We start from the raw sequence: 24,846 nt of genomic DNA on the forward strand, positions 1-24,846 counted from the left end.
GACCAAGCAATGGGAGCTCACCCCGTCAGGGGGATCTCCCCCAAATTCTCCCAGTCACAGTGGGAGGAAGCAACCTGACACTTCATTCTCATCTCGCAGCACACCAGCAAGAGTAACTACAACCCCAGACGAAACCAGAGTCATTATCCCAAGAGATGCTGGCTTCATGCAATGGCTGCTTTTGCTTACATGCTGAACTTCAAGCAGGCCAATCCAAGCCATATTTATTTGGGGATAAATTCCACTGAATTCAGTGGGGCTTTCACCCAAAGTTAGTGGGCACAGGACTTCCTTTGCAGTAATTCTAAGCACAGGGAACCATGCCTGGTTATGCCTGGCACACCCAAGGGGAGCCAGAGCCTGGGTCACATCCTGCTCCAAAGTGGGACACAGCAGCAGCACTATCACCACACAAATATCTGGTAAAAAGAGAGAGAGAGAGAGAGAAATGGGTTCCCCAATGCACTTTGGGGTTAAAGGAGAGTCCTGGATTTCAAAAGGTTGAAAACTACTGTCCTAAGTGATCAGTTTGCTGCTGGTTTGAGATTTGTACAATTTGACAACAACGATGCTCTAAGCAGACTGAAGCTAAATTCCACAGAATAGGATTTATTGTAAGGATGCTTTTATTCCCAAGAAAATGTGTGAGAGATGGTAGGAAAGGTGGGGGGAGAACAATGACTAATAATGGTAACATCCCTACCAGATATCTAAGTTAAATGGTTATGCACTTAAATGGTATTTCAGAGTACTCAAAGCATTCCACCTATGTAGTTCTTGTTTGGATGTAACAAACTATGTTTTTACATTACATGAACAAGTACAGGGATGGGGAATGTGTGATTCTCCAAATGTTGAACTCCCATCAGCCCAAGGCCCCATAATAATAAATGCAGTCATGGAAATATGACAACATGCAAAAACAAAATGAGGCATGTGGGCGGGGGAGGTGGAAATAAGACATAATTTGATTTTTAAAAAAGAATACTTATCCAGTCTCTTTCTGTGCAAATGCACTTATTCTTGAGGGAAAACCTTGCTTACATGCAATGTCACATTTAGCATGTGGCAAAATCTGCATCACTTAACAAAAAAGTACTTGTAATGTCTTTTATCAAATCTCATCTTTTATTTGCTTAAATTTGCAGTTCTAAACTTAGAGTGTGCTGCAATTTGATCCGCTGCACATAAAAACAAGTTGCAAAACTTAACAAGTGCCTATTTTTGAGGCCCACTTTAAGCTTGAGGCCCTCTGATTGGCCCTGAACATGGCAAAGGGTGAGGGAAGATGGGAGGTATAAGCCAACACCTTCTAGAGCAGCGGTTCTCAACCTGTGGGTCCCCAGATGTTGTTGGATTACAACTCCCATCATCCCTGAGCTCTGGTCTTACTAGCTAGGGGTGATGGGAGTTGTAGTTCAGCAACATCTGGGGACCCACAGGTTGAGAAAGGCTGTTCTAGAGGGTCACAGGCTTTCCATTCCTAGTGCAATCCTAAACATAGCTATTCAGTAGCAAATCCTGTTTAATTCAATGGAGCTTATTTCCAGTTAGGTGGGGCTAGGAGTGCAGCCTTACTCTCTTAGCCATGCTCAATGCTCACAACTGCTTTACCATTGGGAAAAAGTTACAGGAGTGTGGGTATGTCATATTTAAAGCAAAACGATATTCAAACTTAGCTGTATATCTTTTAATTAAGTGAAATGCTTATGAAGACTGAAAATTCAGATTACAGTACATGATTTTAAAAAGGGGAAGAACAGCAGCAGCCTATTTGGCAATCAAGTGTCAGGATTTCAGAATAATGGCCAATTTACCGTAACTGGCTCACTCAGAAGCTCAGCATTAACCAGCTTCCATCAATTTTGTTGTTTGGAATTTGTTTTCCATACTTAGAAATTGAACCCTACAGTCAGAAGAGGAAAATTTACTTTTAATCAACATGCAAAAAGGGGGGGTATACTCTACTCAAGAAGGCATGATTTTTCTTTTTAAAAAAACACAAAAAAAGTTTACAAAGATCAACTTGGTATATTTTTTTTAGCAAAGTCCATCTCGAATCCTTCCAGGAAATATTTGGCTAGTATAATCAAGACCCACTAGTACGTAAGCAGCAACTCAGTCTTTGAATTCATGTAGCTGATGATCAGATGGGACAGATCCAGTTAAGTACTCGGACCATGAGAGTCCGTCACACAGAGGCACAGCACACCTAAGAAAAACTAGAGGTGGTGATTCGCCTTTTGCTTCCATGACCACAGCTGCACTGGCAAACACATTATTGCAAATTTTCTTTTTATCTTAAGGCTTTATCACATCTAGCTTCAAGCTGCTGACCCCCAAATAATTGTCAAGCAGGACACTATTATTATTTTGCATAACGAAAGGCCAGCCTTTGGTTATGCAAAATAAGCAGTGGGGAAACTGTGGCCCTCCAGATATTGTTAGCCTACAATTCCCATCACTCCTGGCCATTGGGTCATGCTGGCTGGAGATTATGGAAGGTGCAGCCAACATCATCTGGAGGGCTACAGGATCCTCACCTTTGCAGAAGACCCCAAATGTACAGATGGAACTGTCTGCTGTTGAAATCAAAGGGTAACCAAGTTTGCACATGAGGCTTTGGCATATAGGCAGCGCCATATCTGCCTTCACAGTAATCCTTGGGCTGGCAGATACAAATAAAAATAATTCCCATAGACTCCCATAGCCATATGCTTAAGATGGCAGAGGGGAAACACTGACATTTCAGTATTCAAAAGCTACACATCCAGTATTCAGCGAGTCTGCACTTTACTCAGCAAGCTAACAATGGCTTCTTTGTTAAGGAACAAAGTCTCATTAGTATTTTGATTGCATACTTCAAATAGAGAAGGCTCATCCAAAACCTTCTTGCCACCTATTATAACATACGGGTACCCAAGTTTACTTGCATCTTTTAATCTTTTACCAATCGTGAATTGTGTCCGGTCATCCAGTACTATCTCCTCCTTAAGCCAAGGGGCTGCTTCAACAATACAGTTATATAAATCCTCCAGGAGCATTGCCCCTTTCTCCTCCTTGCTCCCTCTCTTTGGGGGAATAAGGCAGACTTGATATGGTGCAATGAGGCTTGGCCACCGAATGGCATCCTCAGTAGAAAGCACCTCAATGGAGGCTGCAAGAATCCGAGTCACACCCAGCCCATAGCAGCCCATTTCAGCCGGAACATGCTTATTTTCTGCAGTGCGGACGGTAGCATTAAAAACAGAGGAGTATTTTGTGCCCAAGAAGAAGGTATGGCCAACTTCAATCCCTTTGTACTCAGCTAGTTTCCCTTTGCAAACTGGGCAATGCTTCTCATCTGGGTTTATCGTTTCCTCATTGGCTGCAAAGTCACAGCCTGTGCACATCATCAATCGGTCCTCACCAACGTCAGCGGGCAGCTGGAATTCATGAGACATCGTCCCCCCAATGCTTCCAGTAGCTGCTTGGACTTTCACAAAACGAAGGCCTAAGTTGTTGAATATGTTGCCGTAAGCGTTGCACACAAGGGCATAGGTCTGGAGGGCAGCTTCCTTGGAGGCATCAAAGGTGTACATATCCTTCATATAAAATTCTCTGCCGCGCAGCAACCCAAAGCGTGGTTTTGGCTCATCTCGAAACTTTCTTGTTACCTGGTACAGCAAGAGGGGAAGCTGCTTGTAAGACAAATGGCCTTGGGAAGCGATTAGGTCTGTGATGGCCTCTTCATGAGTAGGTCCTAGGCAGTATTCTTGATTGTGCCTGTCTGCCAGTCGTAATAGTTCACTGCCCATGAGTTCCCACCTTCCACTGGCTCTCCAGAGCTCTGCTGAGCTCAATGTGGGCATGTTCACTTTCTGACCCCCTATAGCCTGCATTTCTCGGTCTATCACTCTGATGAGCTTCTCCAGTGCTCGGACAGTGTAGGGCATATAGTGGAAGCAGCCGGGACTGGCCGGGTAGATAAGTCCTGCTAGTAACATCAATCTCTGACTTTTACATGTCAGTTCACCTGGTTTGCTGGTTTGCTGCGATGCTATGCTATCCTCCCGCAGATTCATCGACTGGAAGTGCTGGGATACACACTTTTGTCTTGCATGAAGATCACAATAAAACCTGCAACACTGTTGCTGCTTTTGGCACCATACAATCCAATTTTTCAAAGCAGGAAGAATCATTTTCCCTCTTCTGAGAAGCCCATCCATTTCGAGACTCACAGATAAAGCTTCTCTTTCAAATCTGCAGGCAGAGAGAGAAAATAAAAGCAAATCATTTCACATAAACAGATGCACATTTTATATCTAGCCAAGATTCCCCACATATTTTAGCTACTGTGAGAGCCGAATGCATTGAACACAGCCTGTTTGGCTAAACATGGGGCTAAATGGTTCTAGCCGATTCAGTTAATTGGCAAATAAATGAGGAGTTTCTAGAAGAATGCGCTTCCCACAACTGCCTCAAATGATGTTTAAGACCTGCTTCATCACCTTCAAAATGTATGCACAGGCACAAAAATATACATTTGCAATGCTCACACAACAGCTGTGCAGCTTCCCTTGCCCCACTTAGAGTATACATCTGTGCAGTACATAAAAAGGCGTAATGGCCCTTCCATTATCCCTGACCCATCAGTCTGGGGCTGATGGGGCTGCACCCAGCAACACCTGCAGGGCCAGAGTCTTCCTCATCCCTGCTGCAATACAAGAAGCTGCATGTTTTAATACCAACAATGAGCTAGCTTTTCCTATAGTTGCAAAGATAACATTTGAAGAGCCACGAAAAGCAACCAAGTGTCTTCACGGTCCAAATTAAGAAATTGTCCAAATCTGTTATTCTGCAATGGCCTCCAGAGACTTTTTGAGGAAGAAGGAAAAGAGAAATAAGAATTCCCCTGCTCGTCCTCCAATTACATTGCTATTGTAACATTCCCGTCATTTTCATCACGAGGCACCTATCTCTATGGTGCCTGCTTTGACATTTCTGCGAAGAGGGACGCCGGCGGACTGGGCGCAAAGTTGCAAGAGCTTCCTCGGGGGGAAGTCCCACCGAGCACAAGCAGGGCTTCCTTCCGAGAAAAAACACAAAAGCACTGGACTTGCACGAACCTCGCTGAACTGGAAGCGCAGCCGAGTCAAGTTTCATACGGAGCAGCTCCTTGAGAAGAAAAGCGACCATAAGCGCCGCTGAAGTGCAGGACGCAGTTTATATCCCCGGGGAAGCCTGCAGGGCCAGACTCGTCCTTGCAACGGTCGCCGGCGTTACCACTCTGCGCTGCAACTTTCCAGCTCTTGCAGCGCCCGTGGCAGAAACCACGCGGCGGCGGGACTGGACGAGCAACACAGTATGCAGCAGCTGCACATGCGCAGCAGCGATGCCCCGTCCCTTTCGGAACGGAGGCGGAACCATAGAGTTGAAGGAAACGAAGAAGAAAGAGCGACGCTCTTTCTCTCCCCCTCCGTCTCGGGCGTGCAGATGAAGTCCGCCAATAACCATGGCGATTCAGGTTCATGCAGCCTCTCATGACACGTGAAGAAGCCTTGCTAAATAGCATCCCGACTCTTTAAATGTTCCTCTTTTTAGGCTCCTTGTTGCAGAAGTTTCAGTTTGCCGGCCTAGAGTAATGGGAATAGATATGAATTAATAAAATTACTAACTAAAAAGGCAGGGGCACAGACTTATAAAAAATATTGGGGGGGGCCCATACCAGAGTCCTGTCCCGGGAAGTTTTCTAAATTTTAGATGAAAATTAGTGAGTTTTAAAGTTTTTTAAAAGTATTTTAGAGTCATATGATCAACATTAAAACCCCGAAAACTCGACTCTCTATAACTCCACACTCCGGGAAACTCGACAAGCCTGAAACACTTTTTGGCTTTGAAAAAAGAAACAAAACATAAACACGCACGGTATTTTCGTAAAAAGCTAATTTAATTTACAGTAACAATTATGCTTATAGACTATTACAGAGCAGTGAATATATAGCTCTGAAAAGACTGAAATGATATTTAAATAAATCCTAAACTATCATTAAAATAATAAAACATAAAATATTGCTGTCGCACAGTAATAGCACTTTGATTAATAAGTAAAATAGCTAATTTAAGCTTACTTTGAATAAGGCTGAGGGTTCATTAAATAAAAATAATATCTCAAAGTTAATGCTTTAATACAGTTAATAAAGTTAATACAGTATGCCTAATACTGTATGTAAATACTGTAATACTGTATGTAAATAACGGGCTTTAATTGGGTCTTACACCCTAAAAATATTTAAGTATTTGAAAATAACTAATACAGTACTATAGTAATATAGAAATACAGTACTAAACTAGTACTAATATTTCGAAACTGAAAATTTAACATTCTGTATGTATTTAATTCTCTATTTTATAAAGATTTTTAATATCTGACAGTGAGTTTGGAGTAGCCCAATGCAAAAATTCTGAGGATCCATGTGGATCCGTGCTTTGTAACCACGTTTTTGCACCACTGTGACCCTAGGCAACAGTGGGTGCATGATTTTTTTGGTGCAAGATGTAGCCATGGACATGCTATGTGATCTGATGGTGAATTTGGGGTGACCCAATGCAAAAATCCTGAGGATCCATGTGGATCCGTGCTTTGTAACCACGTTTTTGCACCATTGTGGCCCCAGGCCACAGTGGGTGCGTGATTTTTTTGGTGCAGGCTGTAGCCATGGACATGTAATGTGATCTGATGGTGAATTTGGAGTGACCCAATGCAAAAATCCTGAGGATCCATGTGGATCTGTGCTTTGTCACCACGTTTTAAATGGGAAGGGAAGGAAAAACACAGAAGGGACAAGAAGCACAAGAGGGGTGTGCGGAGAAGCAGCTGGCTAAGAATGCAGGGGAGGAGTTTAACGGGGTGGGGGGAGGAAAGGAAGGCAAAAGTCCCCCCCCAAGCCAGCCCTCTCTCTCTCTCTCTCCCACCTGCCAGTCCCTAGAGCACGGAGAGGAGGAGGTGGTGGGCTGGAGCCTGCACGCAGTGTGACTAGGAAAGAATTAGAAGGAAGGACTCGATCCTTTCCTTAACCCTCTGCTTGCTAAGAGGGCAGGGGATTCCCTGCTCTTTGTTGAGTTTGAGCAAACGCAGCAACAGAAGCAGGTGGGCAGTAAGACCCTGATGCAGAATGCAGGAAAGCAGCAGCTTCCGCCTTCCCTCCGCCCGACCGCCCAATCTTATTTTTGCCTGATTTTTGCCTATTTTTGCCCCTGCGCTCCGGCGAGTCAGCTCCAGGGACCACACATTCGCTCAATAACACGCACAGACATTTCCCCTTACTTTTTAGGAGAAAAAATCTGCATGTTATAGAGCGAAATTTACGGTAATAATTTTCTTAAATTATTGGGGGGGGGCGGAGCCAAACGAATTTTTGAGGGGGCTCGGGCCCCCTCAGGCCCCATGGAGTCGGTGCCTATGTAAAAAGGCCAAAGCAGGAAAAGTTTAGTTTCTGCGCTTTCAGTGCGCAAACAAGTCCCAGAAATAACTGGAGGAACACTCACGTTAATTTCCTTGTAGGGATTCGCACCACTTCAAATCCCTTATTGGTAAACGGAAATTTGGCAGAAATTTAAAAAAGGCTTCGCGCACCGAGTCACACAACCCCCCCCCCCCCAAAGCAAAATATAGCTTAAATTTGTGTGCTTGAGGAAGAATGACAGGCGATATGGAAATTTCGAGAGATGCTGCTCTCCCTTTATTAGGTGGATTCATTGGGGAAGGCTGCTCCCCTTAGGCAACCATTTGAGAGAACAGGATATTCCCCATCCTCCACCCTAAATGAAGCCCAGCACCTTATCTGTAGTGTTGAAATATTGTGTTCTGGGGAAGTTCTCGGAATGAGTGCCTAAAACGGTCCCTGCTTGGAAAATTACGATCAAAAACAGGTATGGGCAACCTTTGGCCTTCCCTGTGTTGCTGAATTACAACCTTCACCAGCCACAGCAAGCTGGTCCGATGGCCAGGGATGGTGGAAGTTGAGTACTATCTGGAGGGCCAAAGGTTGCCCCACACCTGTTCTAAAATACATTGCACACAAGGAAAAGGGGGTGAGAAGAGATATTTACCTTTTTGACTGCACTTGGCCGTGCCACATTTACTCACGCTTTTGTAACTTCTAGGCTTGGCTATTGTAGGGTGCTGTGTAGGGTGCTGTGCCCTTAAGGACAGCTCTGAAGCATCATTTGGTCTAGAAGGCACCTTTTTAAGGGTGGGAAAAATGCATTCCCATATAGCCTCTTTGCATTTGTTGCACTGACTATCGCTATGGCTTGAGGCCCAGGCTAGATGCTATCTGTATCAAAGTAAAAATATCGCTCTTTCAGTAGCTCCATGTGATACTTTCATTTTTTATCCCCCCCAATTTTTTATTGGTTTTCCAGATTTATAACAAACAAATAGAAAAAAGAACATCAAAAAACAAACAAACAAACATTTATCCTAATTGTAATAGTTCCACTTTTGTTAACATATTGGGTGACTTCCTCGAATCCCCCTGGCTGAGCTTCCATATAAATCATTGTAGCAGTTTTCCAAAACTATTTTCACTAAAATTTACTTGGTCAATTAATATCTTTCTTTCTCCATGTGATGCTGTACTTGCAGTTGGTTTGATGCTTGTCTTTTTGTTGTCAACAACTCTCTGGTCCTAAACCTTTTCCTGTGAAAGTCTGTCACTTTCTCCATGCTAATGATTCTTCTACATAGCTTGCTTCACTGTTAACTGCGCAATACTGTAGAGTATACAGGTTACAAAACCAGATTGGCCATATATTTTGGGTGGGCGGTTTTTTTGTTATCTGATCAGGCATAAGGGCAGGGAGATTCCTCCCCCCCCCCCCGAAGTTGAAGAAGCCTGGTAGCTGTAGGATAGAGTTAGTTTTGGTAATATGGGAAAGTTTAACTTAATATTTCCTGTTTTCTTCCTTCCTTACGCACTAAATCGTTTCCTCGAGGCAACAATATGGGGGTAGGAGAAGGGAGTGGTGGGTAGAAAAATTGGCTTTCACTGAATGGACATTTTCAGACTATCCTAGGGTAATTGTTGCAAATACAGTTATGTGCGGTCATCAGGTTTTTTGTTGTTTTTGTTCCAATGTGTATCATTTTACATCAACATTTTGGGGCTGTGGTCACATTTGGAATTTTGAATGAGTATCATGGGTACCAATCTATGGCTTTTAAACTGGTTGGGGTTTTGTTTTTATTTGTTACTATGTTATTTTTTGTTTGTTTTTATGTTGTAAACTAATGTTTGCTCATCAGATAAAGGGTGCCAAATAATAATAATTATTATTATTTGTCAGTGGCATAGTGTAGGGGGGTCTACTGGGGAGATTGACCAGGTTGCAAACATTTTTGGGGTGCGTCTCTGCAGCTGCCACCCCGACTGGAGGCCCTCCCTATCCCCCCCCGCCCACCTTACCTAAGCAGCATGCTGAGCAGGAGCTGTAGTGAGAATGGGCCCTTGCATCCCTCAGCTGTCTGGTATCCCCACCAGCGGAGGAGGTGTGTAGACAGGAGTCTTGCGGCAGCAGCAGCAGCCCATCCCCAGCACAAAGAAGCGTGCATGCATGTCCCACCACTGCTGCACAGCTCCCTCTGCGAGCAGCAGTGTGCAGTATGGAGGCGCCAGTTAGGGGGCACAATATTTGTCTTAGGGGGCACAATGCTCGTCTTGCCGTTGGCACTGGCAACCCACGCTACACCACTGCAATTTGACGAGGCAATGGAGCAAGGGATGATGTAATCTGTTCTTTTTGCTTGCTGCTTGATCACATTTCCCAGAATTTACTTTTACCCTTGTGCTAACTTAAAGTTCAACCAGGTTTTGAAACATGTTTCCGGTTCTCAGGTGCATGGCAGCTTGCAGAAAACATCAGCACTGCAAAAGAGGCACTTTCACAATTTATGCATATGATACAATTTGCTTCCTTCCCATAGGTGGATGTTGTCTACATTTGGGAAAATCTCTATTTCAGGTTGGATTAGCATTCATAGGGCATTAGTGAAGATAGTTCACATAGCATAGCTAAGAGTCTGACTTTCAAGAAATCTAAACACACATCCTTTTGGGAAGTTACTTTACTCATGGTAGATTTTTATCTCCAGAAAACGTCAGTGCAATGCATCAAGGATAGCCCTGCCACACACTGACCTTTGTTATTATGGGTGTGCCTTTCATTGATTACATTAACACTCCTGATCCCACCCTGTAAAATTATTCTTGCTATGATTGGTTAGGTCAGTCTTTATATAACCTTCAAGTATTTTATTGGGAGCGTGAATATTTTAGAAACTGTGAAACGTCTGAGGCAGGAACTCTAGCCCAGAGTCCAAGAGTTCAGTGTCCTATTCAGTGTCCTGTGTACCTGAAGCCTTGCACCATCTAAAATATAACCAGAACAATCTGAGGCAGTCTTCATCAACCCAAGAAGATGTCTGATGGGACGTAAGTACATTGTGTGCAATCTATATGCTTTGATTAGGATGATGGTTAAATAAAATAACAAAGTGTGCCAGTTGCTTGACTTAATTCATGTTGATTAAGCAAGCTTTATTACAGGAGAAGTTCACAGAAATAAGATGGGAAGGGTAATTAACCTGATGTATTAAGGAATAAAAAGGCAGCAATTTGGCTTTTCTTTTTTCCTGATGATAATTTTTATTAATTTTCAATTACAATCCAATAATAGCCTCATTTGCAACAATACCAAATTATAATACAATTACTAATACCAATCATTCAAATACTGTATTATATAATTTAGGTGGCCCCCCACATGCTAGATTTGATGGTTTGATGGTTTTCTTTATTTCTGCGTTCCAAAATCTTCCTAATTTCAATTAAATTCCGGTTAAAATAATCCCTTATACAACAACTGCAGTATTAATAACGTCTGCTCGTGTTGACACATTAAATTATTTATAGAACTACAAGTGAGGCACTCAAACTATATCCTTGTTTTTCCTGTGTGTGGCAATTATTCTGTTCGTGGTGTTTCTTCCTGTCCTTGTAAAATGTTATGTCTATCTTTCCCCCATTGTTGCTGTTCTCCATCATGCCAGGCATGGAGCTGATACAGTCATACCTCGGGTTGAATGCGCTTCGGGTTGAGCGTGTTTGAGTTGCACTCCACGGCAACCCGGAAGTAACGGAGCGTGTTACTTCCAGGTTTCGCTGCTTGCGCATGCGCAGATGCTAAAAATGATGTCACGTGCATGCGCAGAAGCAGCGAAAAGCGACACACGTGTGCGCAGATGTGCCGTTGCTAGTTACATTTGCTTCTAGATGCGAACGGGGCTCCGGAACGGATCCCATTCGTATCTAGAGGTACCATTGTATCCCATTGTTTTTCAGAAAAGTCTCCATTGCTCTGTCCCATGCTTCGTTGTTTTGCAGCTTTAACAACAGCTGTAAAAATCACTATGTCCCAATAAATAACCTGTTTTCACCATTTTCCCTCTCAGCCTGGGAAGAAGAGTGGTCTGTCGAACTGCAGATGACTCAGTAATGAACCTTATCAGTTCCTTGGCAAGTTCACAGACTCCTTTCATCCTACCATCCAACTGAAGATAAATGAGCAATTATACTTCCAATTAAATTAAATTCCAAGTCCTTTTAGTGTTATTCAGTTCACTCCGTAGATAATAAAGGATGGGGAAGAGTCAGTTCTAAGTTTCCATTGTAAACCTTTTGCAAAATAGAGCTTCCCTCCCCTTTTCCTTTTTTTACAAACACAGTATATTCCATATCTATAATCCAGTTTCACCCCTCCTCACTTGTACATATATAATTTGAACTAACATTCAAGGGAGCGTTGCCGAATCATAAACGTAGAGAAGAAAACTTTATATCAAGAAGCTGTAGGCTCCCCTCCCCCCCATCTTTTGCACCAAATGAAGTTTTCTCTCAAGTTCAAACCTTAACAACCTTTTTGCTGGTTCTGTTCCGTGGTTTATGATCTCATTTCTTCTAGCATGCACCTGTACTTTAGTCCACAATTTCTTGATACAAAAAGGTGTGAAAAATAGAATGGAACTTTTTGATTGTGATTAGGAACAGAAACGAAAATTGGTGTAAAAAGCTTTTGTTGGATTTCTGGCAAAACAACCTGCAAAAACTAACTTGTAAGCCTTAGGAAATGGTCTTTCATTGGAAAGAGAAACAAGACAGGTGTGGCCTCTGATTCTCAACCCCCCAATGTACTGATGGTTTAGTTATAATAAATTTGCAATAAAAGAGGAATGAGATGAAAATAACTATGATGTTACATGAAGCTTAGCAAACACTATTTGATAACAGAAGGGGATAAGCAGAAGATGGGTTAAAAAATTAATTTAAGGACCTAGTCTTGACTTTGCAGGAGCCAGAATCTAGTACAAAAAGAGTATTACAACTGATTCAAGACTTTGGTCGGGTGGCGGGATTTAAACTAAATAAACAGAAAACTAAGATGTTGGGGAAAAACTTGACAGATACAGAGTCAGAACGGTTTCAGAGAGAAACAGAACTAACTGTGGTCAAAAAAGTAAAGTACCTCGGGGTAAACATAACAGCAAAAAATCTGAGTCTATTTAAGGATAACTATGAAAAATGTTGGTCTGAAATTAAGAGAGACTTGGACAGTTGGACAAAATTGAAGCTTTTTTTGTTAGGCCGAATTGCTGCTATTAAGATGAATGTATTGCCAAAGATGTTGTTTTTGTTTCAAACATTGCAAATTGTGGACAAGACGGAGTGTTTCCGGAAGTGGCAGAGAGATATTTCTAAATTTGTCTGGCAGGGCAAAAAGCCCAGAATTAAGTTTAAGATATTAACTGACGTGAAAGAAAGAGGGGGCTTTGCCCTGCCAGACTTAAAGCTGTATTATGAAGCCGCAGCTTTCTGCTGGCTAAAAGACTGGCTACTTCTTGAAGACACTGATGTGTTGGATTTGGAAGGTTTTAACAACGCTTTTGGTTGGCATGCATACTTATGGTATGACAAAGTTAAGATCAATAAGGCCTTTAAGAACCATATTGTCAGGAAAGCAGTATTCAATGTCTGGACAAAATACAAAGACTTATTGGAAAACAAAACTCCGAGGTGGCTCTCCCCTCTGGAAGCTAAGGCCCGAAAAAGACCCAATATGGAGGCCAAATGGCCAAAATATTGGGAAATATTAGAAAAAGACGGTGACAATTGGAAATTGCAGAGTTTGGAGAAAATGGAGGGTAAAGTGCGAGACTGGTTACATTACGCCCAGATTAAAGAAGTTTTTAAAAATGACAAAAAACTAGGGTTCCAGGTGGAGAAATCGAAGTTGGAGACAGAATTGTTAGAACCAAAGACTAAGGTACTATCAAGAATGTATAACTTGCTGATAAAATGGAACACACAAGACGAAATGGTTAAATCTGCTATGATAAAGTGGGCACAGGATATTGGGCATAACATTATGTTTGAGGACTGGGAAAGGTTGTGGACCACTGGGCTGAACTTCACTGCATGTAATGCTTTGAAGGAAAATGTAATGAAAATGATATACAGATGGTACATGACCCCAGTTAAACTTGCCAAAATATACCATTCGTCTGATAATAAATGCTGGAAATGTAAAGGAATGAAGGAACATTCTTTCACCTCTGGTGGACTTGCCCTAAGGTGAAGGCCTTCTGGGAAATGATATATAACGAGTTGAAAAAGGTATTTAAGTATACCTTTACTAAGAAACCAGAGGCCTTCCTCCTGGGTATTGTCGGCCAGAAGGTGTTAAAGAAGGACCGAACATTCTTTATGTATGCAACAACGGCAGCAAGGATACTCATTGCCAAGAATTGGAAAACTCAAGATCTACCCACACTGGAAGAGTGGCAGATGCAACTGATAGACTATATGCAACTGGCGGAGATGACCGGCAGAATCCGAGACCTGGGAGAAGAAAGGATTGAAGAAGATTGGAAGAAATTTAAGATTTATTTACAAAAATATTGTAATTTGGTTGAATGTTAAGAAGGATGCTTGATCATAAATAATTGGCCACCACTAAATTAGACTGGAATTTGATGATAAGTGAGATCAAAGAAAATACAAACCCTTTGGGAGAACTATTAGACTATATTTAAATGAGTGGATATAAGATTGTAAACAAGATGATAATTTGCTTGAAAAAACTTTTCAACAATGTAAGTGGGAGCAGGAGACGCGAGGAAGTCTAAACAAGTTATGAAATTTTGTTATGATATAAGCAATGTTGTTTATTACTTATGTTTTTCTTTCACAAAAAATCTTAATAAATATTTATATAAAAATAAAAAAATAAAAAATTAATTTAAGTAAAGCAGAGTCTACAGTACATAAATAGTAAATCTTTTTGGAATTGAATCAGTAGTCCTTATTATTTGTCAGTTATTAATTAGTGGAGGCCAATGAAAGACTTATTAGAAAATTGCACCTAAATTTTCTAACATGAAATAGTCTACTAGGACAGTCCTGTGCATGCTTACTCAGAAGTAAGGACTCTCCTCTATGTGAGTGTCTGAGGGCCCTTCTTCTTCCTGCCACTCACCATCTGGCCTGGGGCGGGGCCTGAAGCCTCATAAGGACTGCTGGACTCTGCTGCCCAGGAGGACTCTCCTCTATGTGAGTGTCTGAGGGCCCTGCTCCTTCCTGCCACTCACCATCTGGCCTGGGGCGGGGCCTGAAGCCTCATAAGGACTGCTGCGCTCTGCTGCCCAGGAGGACTCTCCTGTATGTGAGTGTCTGAGGGCCCTGCTCCTTCCTGCCACTTACCACCTGGCCCAGGGCAGGGCCTGACGGGCCTCACTAGGACAGTTGCTGTTACTGCTGGAGGGGTGCAGGGTGCTTTTAAAATGTTTTAAAATTTTTATTTTGAATTTTTTGTATGTGGGGGGGTGGTGGGGGTGGATGTTTATTGGGCCTGGGAATTTGTTTGATTTTATGTTTTTGTAATTTTTGTAATTTTTATTGTTTTTTGTTTGTACTGTTTTATTTGTGTGTGTGTTTTTTTTAAGGGGTTATTTTGTTCTTAAGGGGAGGGGTCAGGGCTGCCGGGGAATGGGCCCCAGCCCACAAAATGGCTGGGATATGTTTCACAGGGGGGAATGCACTGGGACAACCGATCTCAGTGATCATGGGTAGGAGGAGGAGTTACGCTAAGACCAGACCATGTCATTACAGAGGAGGCAGGTTTAGTCGTTGTCTGAGGACTATCCCTGCCTCCGGGTCTGGTCCTGACCGGATGAATACTAGAATCAGCAAGGGATACCCACATGACCTGAAAGTGTTGCTCTGCAATGCCAGGTCAATGATTCATAAGACCACTGCCATCCATGACTTGATCATGGATGGAGGACTTGACCTGGCATGTGTAACAGAGACTTGGTTGGATGAAGCAGATGGGCCTGTCCTTGCCGCTGCTTGTCCACCAGGTTTCTCTTACGCACAGCAACCCAGGTCATGTGGGCGGGGAGGGGGGGTTGCAGTGATTTTTAGGAAGTCATTAGTTTGCACCAGGCGTCCTATTGGGAAGACCCAGTTTTCTGAGTGCATGTTCTGGAAGTTGGGCAATAGGGGCAGTACAGGATTCCTTTTGGTGTACCGACCTCCCCGCTGCACCAAGGATTCCCTGCCCGAGCTGCTTCAGGTCGGATGTTCTCCTGGAGACACCTAGCTTGGTTGTCCTAGGGGATTTTAACATCCATGCCGACACGACCTTACAAGGGGCCGCTCGGGACTTCGTGGAAAGCATGGCCTCCATGGGGCTGTCCCTGAATAAGTCTGGCCCAACCCATAGCCGCGGACATGCCTTGGACCTGGTGTTTACCTCTACGGATGTTGGTGATCTGACACTAAGTAAAAGTGAAACGAAAGAAGTGCCATGGTCAGACCACTTCCTGGTGCAACTGGACTTCTCTGCGACCCATCCCCTCTGCAGGGATGTGGGACCGATTTGGATGGTCCGCCCCCGCCACTTAATGGATCCAAATGGTTTCCAGAGAGTGGTAGGGGATGCTTTATCCCATGTTGATGGCCTTTCAGCCGATTCCCTGGTGGCCCGCTGGAATGTGGAGTTAACCAGGGCTATTGACTGTTTGGCTCCGAAGCGCCCTCTCCGATTGCATGGAGCCCGGAGAGCCCCGTGGTTTTCCACGGATCTGAGGGCAATGAAACAATCGTTGAGACGGCTAGAGCGCTGGTGGCGGATAACTCATTCTGAATCTGACCGGACACAGGTTAGAGCTCAACGTCGAGCCTACCAAGTGGTGATAGCGACGGCGAAGAAGACTTTCTTCACCGCCTCTATTGCATCTGCAGAAAACAGCAGCAGGAGACTCTTTCAGGTGGTTCACAATTTAGCGGAACCACCTGTAACATCGGGGCCCAGTACGGGCCACATGTTCTCCTGCAATGATTTTGCAAATTTTTTTGCAGATAAAATCGCTCAGATTCGGGAAGAAGTAGACTCCACCGTGGGAGCAGGGCCGGGGCGGGAGAGTGCTAGAGTCCTGTCTGGTCAAGTTGTGTGGGATCAATTCCAATCTGTTACCTCCGAGGATGTGGACAAGCTGCTTGGATGAGTGAAGCCAACCACCTGTCTCCTGGATCCTTGCCCATCCTGGCTTATAAAAGCTAGCCGGGAAGGACTGGGCGATGGGCTTCGTGGGGTGGTGAATGCTTCCCTCCGTGAGGGAGCCTTCCCAGACCCGCTGAAAGAGGCGGTTATTAAACCGCTTATTAAAAAACCATCTTTAGATGCGGCCACGATGGCCAATTATCGCCCAGTCTCAAACCTTCCATTCTTGGGCAAGGTGATTGAGCGAGTGGTTGCTGAACAACTCCAGGCACGCCTGGAAGAAGCGGACCATTTGGATCCCTTCCAGTCGGGATTCAGGCCTCATCATGGGACTGAAACTGCCTTGGTCGCACTGGTTGATGATCTCCGGTGGGCTAGGGACAAAGGTGAGAGCTGTTTCCTAGTTCTGCTGGATCTCTCAGCGGCATTTGATACCATCAACCATGACATCCTTCTGGACCGTCTTGAGGGGCTGGGAGCTGGGGGCACTGTCATACAGTGGTTCCGCTCCTTCCTCCTGGGCCGTGTTCAGAAAGTGGTGGTGGGGGATGAGTGTTCAGACCCCTGGGCTCTCACTTGTGGGGTGCCTCAGGGTTCTGTCCTCTCCCCCATGCTTTTCAACATCTACATGCAGCCGCTGGGAGGGATCATCAGGAGGTTTGGGCTGGGTGTTCATCAGTATGCAGATGATACCCAGCTCTACCTCTCTTTTAAATCAGAACCAGTGAAGGCGGTGAAGGTCCTGTGTGAGTGTCTGGAAGCGGTTGGAGGATGGATGGCGGCTAACAGATTGAGGTTGAATCCTGACAAGACAGAAGTACTGTTTTTGGGGGACAGGAGGCGGGCAGGTGTGAAGGATTCCCTGGTCCTGAATAGGGTAACTGTGCCCCTGAAGGACCAGGTGCGCAGCCTGGGAGTCATTTTGGACTCACAGCTGTCCATGGAGGCACAGGTCAAATCTGTATCCAGGGCAGCTGTTTACCAGCTCCATCTGGTACGTAGGCTGAGACCCTATCTGCCTGCAGACTGTCTCGCCAGAGTGGTACATGCTCTGGTTATCTCCCGCTTGGACTACTGCAATGCGCTCTACGTGGGGCTACCTTTGAAGGTGACCCAGAAACTACAACTAATCCAGAATGCGGCAGCTAGACTGGTGACTGGGAGCGGCCGCCGAGACCATATAACACCGGTCTTGAAAGACCTACATTGGCTCCCAGTACGTTTCCGAGCACAATTCAAAGTGTTGGTGCTGACCTTTAAAGCCCTAAATGGCCTCGGTCCAGTATATCTGAAGGAGCGTCTCCTCCCCCATCGTTCTGCCCGGACACTGAGGTCCAGCTCCGAGGGCCTTCTGGCGGTTCCCTCACTGCGAGAGGCCAAGTTACAGGGAACCAGGCAGAGGGCCTTCTCAGTAGTGGCGCCCGCCCTGTGGAATGCCCTCCCATCAGATGTCAAAGCGATAAACAACTACCTGACATTCAGAAGACATCTGAAGGCAGCCCTGTTCAGGGAAGTTTTTTAATATGTGACATTTTAGTGTATTTTTCATCTCTGTTGGAAGCCGCCCAGAGTGGCTGGGGAAACCCAGCCAGATGGGCGGGGTACAAATAAATTATTATTATTATTATTATTATTATTATTATTATTATTATTATTATATTACTGTTTCACTGGGGCTTTTCTCCAGGAAAGGTGTGCAAGAGATTGCAGCAAGGAAAACCCCCAAAGCGGTAATGTGAAAGACAGACACGTTAAAATTCATCATTTTCAAGTTTGAAAAGATATTGTGAAGTAGCTAAGAGAAGAAGGGGGGAAATGTTGAGGAGAAGACTTGGGTAAATGAACAGAAGTGGGGAGATTGGAAATTAAAGCTGTGATCCTATGCCAAATTATCTGAAAATAAGTCCTGTTGATCAATCTGGGACTTTTGTATAGGATTGCATTCCTAAAAATACTATACTAAGGGAATCGGATATAAAAGAAACTCATAAAGCATCCCTGTTAACCTCTTTATGTTCTGAACAAATGGCTTTAACAACTGGGACAAAAATATGGTTGTAGAGAATAGGAAGTGTTTCCATAATGAGCTAGTTAGAAAAAGCAAAGGATCTATGGGTGATATATGAATATGCCATACTCAGAGTAGACTCACTGAAATCAGTGGACAAATTAGTCATGAATAGACCCACTGAAATCAATAGACGTGTCAGTCCCTCACTTCTGGCTGGAAGGACCACAGAATGGGGTTCAGAATAATTTCCTGTGGTAGGATAACAAACTGAAAATCTGCCTGCATGTTTCAAACTCCCCACCTCCTCTGTGTTCTTTGGCAGATGTCTGCGCAGAAGAAAAGGTGCACATGAAATAGAACCCAAAACTGATCTTACTCGCTGGCGATTCAGCTCCGTGGAAGGGCGGCAGAAATGGTACTACGTGGCAGACAGTGAAGAATGTGTCCGTGAACAGAATGCACTCGAGGCTTACACTTTAGGGCTGGACACTGTAAGTGGCTTAATGATAACAGATGGTACAACACGGAAAGGCTACAAAAGGAGCACAGGGCATGAGGACTGCAGGCTCGGTCCTGCCTAGCAGCAGTTTCCCAGGGGCTGGGTCATTTTTCTTTTGGGTTCTCATCTTCTGACATGTCAGTTAGGAGCACAGGAAGCTTGGTTATTGCTTTCATAGAATCATAGAATTGTGGAAGGGATTATGAGGGTCATCTCCTCCAACCGCCTGCTACTTGGTGCTGTACAACTGCAACTTGCTAATGTCAGGGTTGAATATGAAACCTTACATGAAAAAAGACAAGCCTGCAAGATGAATATGACAATCTACAGGAAATACTGAAATACATAACTTGGTTTTAACTTTCTACAAGGCAGCTTCTTCATGTTTTTGCCTATAATTATGACTGAATTCAGCTGCAAGCAGTTTGCGGCCTCAGTGTTTGGTTCTTAGCCTTGGAAAGGGAGTTGGGCTACATGATCTTCTGGTCCCTCATATTCTATAGTTCTCTGACCTGAGAGCTCTGTAGTGTTCTCCTAGAGAACAGCCACTCTCTTGCTCTCAGTGATCAATCTCCAATATACTGTGCCTGATACTCATTTCCATGATGCACAGATGATGCATCTGCATGAGGCATTTTGATGTGCAGGAAAATACTGAGGCACATGAATCCAATATTCAGCTTGTTTGTATAAAGGCCTCTGACTGACGGCTGGTTTTCTAAATAGTTGTGATATCCCATATTGTGAGATGTTGCCAGGTGTAGATTTCATTTGAGATATGTTTGTAAAACATAGTTTTTGAACCGTCTCTCAGGGTTAAACCATCCAGTACATTGAATGACTTTTTGTATTTAACATGACTGTTGTTTTAAACCGAAACAAGTTCATGAGGGCCGAACTTGGGCTGGGTGGGAAAGAGAGAGTTATCCCTTTCCCAGCCTGCCCATGTCTCCAGGCAAATACAAATAACAGCTGGCGATGGGCGTTTCATTGAGACTGCTGCTAGGAGGGGAAGTGTTAAATGACACCTCCCCATCTGCCATGGTCCCATTCCTGACTACCCTTCCCTGCTATATTTATTTCTAAGTGACCAAATAGTTGCATGAAATGTAGCAGGACATTTAACACAATGCATACTTCGTCTTGTAGATAATCTATTTAGTTTTTGTGCATTTCTCTTACTTTTCCTATTTTGTTTTTCAGAGCAAGTTCTTTCCAGATTTGCCCAAAGCTAGCACCGCCCAGGAAGCAGTCCAGAAAGCGATAAAATTCTTCTCTGGCCTGCAAGCAGAAGATGGCCATTGGGCCATGGAGTGCTCTGGCGTTTTCTCTCTTGCACCAGGTACACGGACACTAGCGGATTTACCACATATGCATTAAGTGGCTAAGGAGGACCTCCCTGTATATTTTCTATAAATTTGTTTATCTTCTTTTACCAGACAGACACAAATAGGTTGATATTTGGAGAAACCTCTTAAACTGAGGCCTTCTTTTAAGAGCTATTATGCAGTGTGTGAATGTTCCTCGCTCGAGACCCTTCTCCACTCTCTGTAAAACTTCTTTGATCTCAGTGTCATGAATGTCTCTTTCCATGCATGAGAGGCTAAACCTTGAACCCTCTTAATTCAGAAGGGAGTTTTTGTAACTAAGATATATATCCCTGTTATCTTCCATCACTGCATAATTATTTCTGCTGACAGGAGTGTCAGGGGTCGACACTCAGTCTTCCATTACCTTCCCTGGAAGTCTGATTCATCAGATGTGTATGTTCTTCAAGCCAGATTGCCTTGGGTCACCTGCCTGGGAAATTCTTCATTCTCAGAATTGCCTATACTTAAATTTATATATATTTTTAGACCCATCTATTTAAGAAAACTAAGTCTAGCCTCTCTCACAAAGCAGAATACTTATTCAGTATATTCTGAACAGGGGGATAATCCATTGAATCCATTGTGCAGGATACTGTCCATTGGTGGCATCATACAGCTGTATGGGGTTGTGGTAGAACAGATGATTGAATTTTTTTTCTTCCCCTTACAGTTAATCTTAATTATTATTTTTAACTGTCTTTACTGAAAATTTTAATATTTCCTGTAAACCACTTAGCGGGATTATGCCACTGAAGTGGTATATAAATAAATAAATAATAAAATTTGATTTGCGTGCAATTTCTGAGAGAGAAATTTGATTCAGTTTCCAGTTAAAGGTCTTATTAGCACTTTCAGAAACAGTATGAGAACTGAAATACAGGCATTCTTTGAAGTTTGCTCTTCACTGATTTTTGTAGTTCATTTCCCCAGCCAAGTAGTGTGTACAATGGCATATACTAGAGTAAAAACATAAATCTTGTTATGTTTGACCTTTTTCTTCTGTTTCAAGATGGTAAAAACAAACAAACAATGGGGTACAAAAGCATTAGTTATGTTTTGATATCCAAACAGGTGGTTTATTGGCAAATCGTACCAAAGTTAAGATTGTCAAGTACTACACATATTATTCTTCTTTTTTAATCAAACAGCTATTTTGATGTCATGTTATGCTGCCAAGATCTCACTACCAGAAGAGGTCAAGAGAGAGCTCCTGCGCTACATCCTCTCAAAACAGCTTCCAGATGGTGGATGGGGCCTGTAAGTAGTTCAAGGAGGGTGTGAGCTTCTCTAGAGTGGCATGAGGAGAGATGCTCTAATTTTGCATATCTTTATCTTGGGCTGGTCCATGATGCAGTTCCCCTGTGAAGGCTTCTTTAAATCACTTCTGCATTCTGCTGCCTTTTATTTGCAATGCTCACCATGTGAACTAGGCAGCAGGGTAGATGACCAGAATGCATGCTGGCCTCAGCATGTACTGAAGTTGCCCAGCTGTGGCGGAGAAAGATAGAATTGTGGCATGAGGAGTGGAGAGAGGCAACAATAATGAAGATATGTTATCTGACATTGCTATTGCCTTTGAAAAGTGCCATCTATAGGAAGTATTACTATTGATAAATGGTGTGGTGAGGCCAGGTTGCCTCCATCCAAATGTATCCTGTCAAACCAATAGCAAACCACAAAATGGATCAGAGTTTGACTCAGCTTTGAATCTGAATTTTTAGTAGCATAGTATCAACTTTATTTAGCTGCAATGGAATTTCAACTGGTACTCAGGTTGTGTGAGCTGCTCTCAAGCTGCTCCTGTCTCGTGAATGGAAAGATTTAAAAGCACCAAATGCCCTTCATTGAGGCATTACTTTTCAAAAAAGGTAATACAAAACAAAAGAAGGTATTCTGTGGTGTCCCGGCTAATGGTTAGCTGGGTATGGGTGAGGCAAATTCTCAGAAAAGCTTTTGAATTTAAGGTAATGCACCAGAAGAATGGAAACTAAACAATTCAAAGAGATTTCCAGACCTCTGGACTCACTGGTCCACTTTCTAATGGCTCTTTGATTTCTCTTTTCCTGTAGCCACCTTAAAGAACAGTCAACAGTATTTGGCACAACCTTCAGCTACATAGCTATGCGAATCCTTGGACTTGGGCCTGACCATCCAGATGTAGTGCGAGCTCGGATAAATCTCCACAAGAAAGGTAAGGCAGAAATCTCCGGCAGGGCTGGATCAATCCATTTTGCTGGAGTGTAGTGCCCTAGCAAAGCTGGGGGCCCTGATGTAGTTATTTGGGAGCATCTTCCTATTCTGCCTCCCCCCCCTTCCTCCCTTCTTTTGTGGGTCCTTTTAGAAATCACCATAGACTGATCATAGAAATTGTGTGTGTGTCCCAAGTAGAAGATGCTGGTCATATCTTCCCTCCCATTTTCCCTTCTCTAAAATTTATATTGGGAACTCTTGGGATGGGGGACATGGACCTGCCCTTGTATGCCACTCCATAATGCACATTATACTGTGATAAAATTTTATTTTACTGTATTCTTAGAAAATACAAAGAATGAGGTGAATTTTAACCTCCCTTCTGCAGTAGCGTTTTGCGGTGAACCCCCCTCTTAACTACTGCTTAATCTTTTTGGTTTTATGAAGAAAACTCTCTGGTACTTGGAGACTTAGGAAAGTTAAACAGGGAAAGGTTTTTATTTTACAGAAACAAGGTGGGAGATGCACAGCTTCTTTTCAGTTATTTCACTTCAGTTCCTAAAACTTAAAGGAATAGATGTTACAGCTTTGGTCTTAATACCTGGGGTCTTAAATAAGGTGGTGCTTGCTGTCCGTTTCCCAACTTTCTGTAAATCACACTCCTCAGGCTCTAATAGGATAACAGGTAATCACCCTCCAACTGGTTTGGGAATCTGCTTTTTCTCTAGAAGTTCTGTCACTTACTTTCTGAATTGGGACCCCAGGTAGAGTGTCCCCCTCATAACTCTACTTATCCTGTCCCCAATTCAGCTTCCCAATTTTTCTCTTGTCTGTACGCTCCTAAAAAGACACTAATAAATTTCTTTCAAACTAAACTCAACAGACTTCCATCTCTGGTTACAGATATTGTCCTGAGTTTGTTTGTATCTAGCTGAACTCCAAGAACGCCAACTCTCAACTCTTCTCTCCCCAACTGTCTCTACGGCTTTCTCTTTTTCCTCCCTAAGTGCGGACTCCATACACACCCACACCTCTACCCAGCTAGTTGTATCCAGAGCCGCTCAGAAGGAGGCTACAGCTCAGCTCAGCTCTGGTGGAATTCCAAGGCACTTCATCACTAAACTCTGGTCTAGCTGAGCTTTCTGTCACACATTCACATAAGGTTTAATGGAACTAGGAGGTGAGGTGGTTCCTTCTGCATGGATACAGTCTGAGAAATACATAGCATATGTTTTCAGGATGACCAGGGCATTCAACCTGTGCAGTTATAGGAAAAATGAGGAGGGAACTCTTTGGGTTCAGCCAGTTCAGAAACACTGCAGTGAGCATAGCTGAAAGTTGTGCAGCTGCTACTAGACTTCCCCTCCAATGTGTGGAGTGTGGCCGGGCCAGGCAATGAGGGTGTGATGGGGCAGGGGTGGGGGGACTGGGTCAGTAAGCCCACTTCTCTTTCTCCCCCTCATGTGATGAGGACATAAAACCTGCATAGAGGTAGTTTTGGGTGGTATTAAATCTGGACACCACAGCAGTTCTTATACTCATGTCTCCTCCTGATATGGGTAAGAAGAAATCTGAAAAACCACATGCCATGTGGCTCTCTCTAAATAATAAGAACAATCCTAGAAAAAAGAAACCTAGGATTAAATGTCTTTGTCGTGTTCCTGTACGAAAGAGAGTCTTTCTAAGTACACATTTCCCTTTTTATAGTTTTGCAAAGTATCTTCACAGCAAGACAATAATCATATCTAGATTCTCATTGTAAATTTATTTGGCTTTGTCCCCTTCTGTCTACAGAAGCAAAGATGTTGATAATTCTCTTTTTAGGTGGCGCTCTTGGAATCCCTAACTTGGGCAAAGTTTGGCTGGCCATTATGAATTTGTACAGCTGGGAGGGAATGAATTCACCATTTCCCGAGTTGTGGTATGTGTCCAAAAGTTTACTGATCCCCACCCCACGCCACCAATCATGAAATCCCCCCCCTCCAAAAAAAATGTCTACAGTGTTACACAGTAGACAAATTCTTTATTAAATAACAGTGACTTGGAAATTGAAATTAATCCATATTAATATTCACCACTCTCAGAGGTCCAAAGAGGCCTGGGCTAGTTCCAGTTTTTGAGGCCCCTAGCCATAAAAAAAATAAAGATAAGAATGACAACTCTGGAAAACAAAA

The 24,846-nt window shown here is 43.4% G+C and overlaps 2 protein-coding genes across 3 annotated transcripts in view; one reads left to right on the forward strand and one right to left on the reverse strand.

Annotated features, from left to right (window-relative positions):
• Positions 1-1,675: 1,675 nt before the first annotated feature.
• PARS2 (prolyl-tRNA synthetase 2, mitochondrial) lies at positions 1,676-5,660 on the reverse strand. Of its 2 annotated transcripts, none has more exons than XM_083742647.1 (2): positions 5,109-5,660; positions 1,676-4,242 (listed from the first exon to the last, which is right to left on the reverse strand). In XM_083742647.1, exon 2 carries the CDS (start codon positions 4,206-4,208, stop codon positions 2,778-2,780), a length of 1,431 nt encoding a protein of 476 aa, XP_083598773.1. In that variant the 5' UTR covers positions 4,209-4,242; positions 5,109-5,660; the 3' UTR covers positions 1,676-2,777. The 2 variants fall into 2 exon arrangements, with proteins under 2 accessions (XP_083598773.1, XP_083598774.1); XM_083742648.1 differs by lacking the exon at positions 5,109-5,660 and adding an exon at positions 4,955-5,047.
• A 2,035-nt stretch (positions 5,661-7,695) lies between these two features.
• Positions 7,696-24,846, forward strand: part of LOC310846358 (lanosterol synthase-like) — a 29,751-nt gene continuing 12,600 nt past the window's right edge. Inside the window, exons 1-6 of the mRNA XM_083742717.1 lie at positions 7,696-10,475; positions 18,936-19,104; positions 20,316-20,454; positions 21,631-21,739; positions 22,552-22,673; positions 24,497-24,593. Of these exons, the coding sequence (XP_083598843.1) occupies positions 10,462-10,475; positions 18,936-19,104; positions 20,316-20,454; positions 21,631-21,739; positions 22,552-22,673; positions 24,497-24,593 (650 nt within the window). The 5' untranslated portion in view covers positions 7,696-10,461. The remainder of the gene's footprint in view (positions 10,476-18,935; positions 19,105-20,315; positions 20,455-21,630; positions 21,740-22,551; positions 22,674-24,496; positions 24,594-24,846) is intronic.

Source organism: Podarcis gaigeae (assembly GCF_964106915.1).
Source record: "Podarcis gaigeae genome assembly, chromosome: 6".
Lineage (NCBI taxonomy): Eukaryota > Metazoa > Chordata > Lepidosauria > Squamata > Lacertidae > Podarcis > Podarcis gaigeae.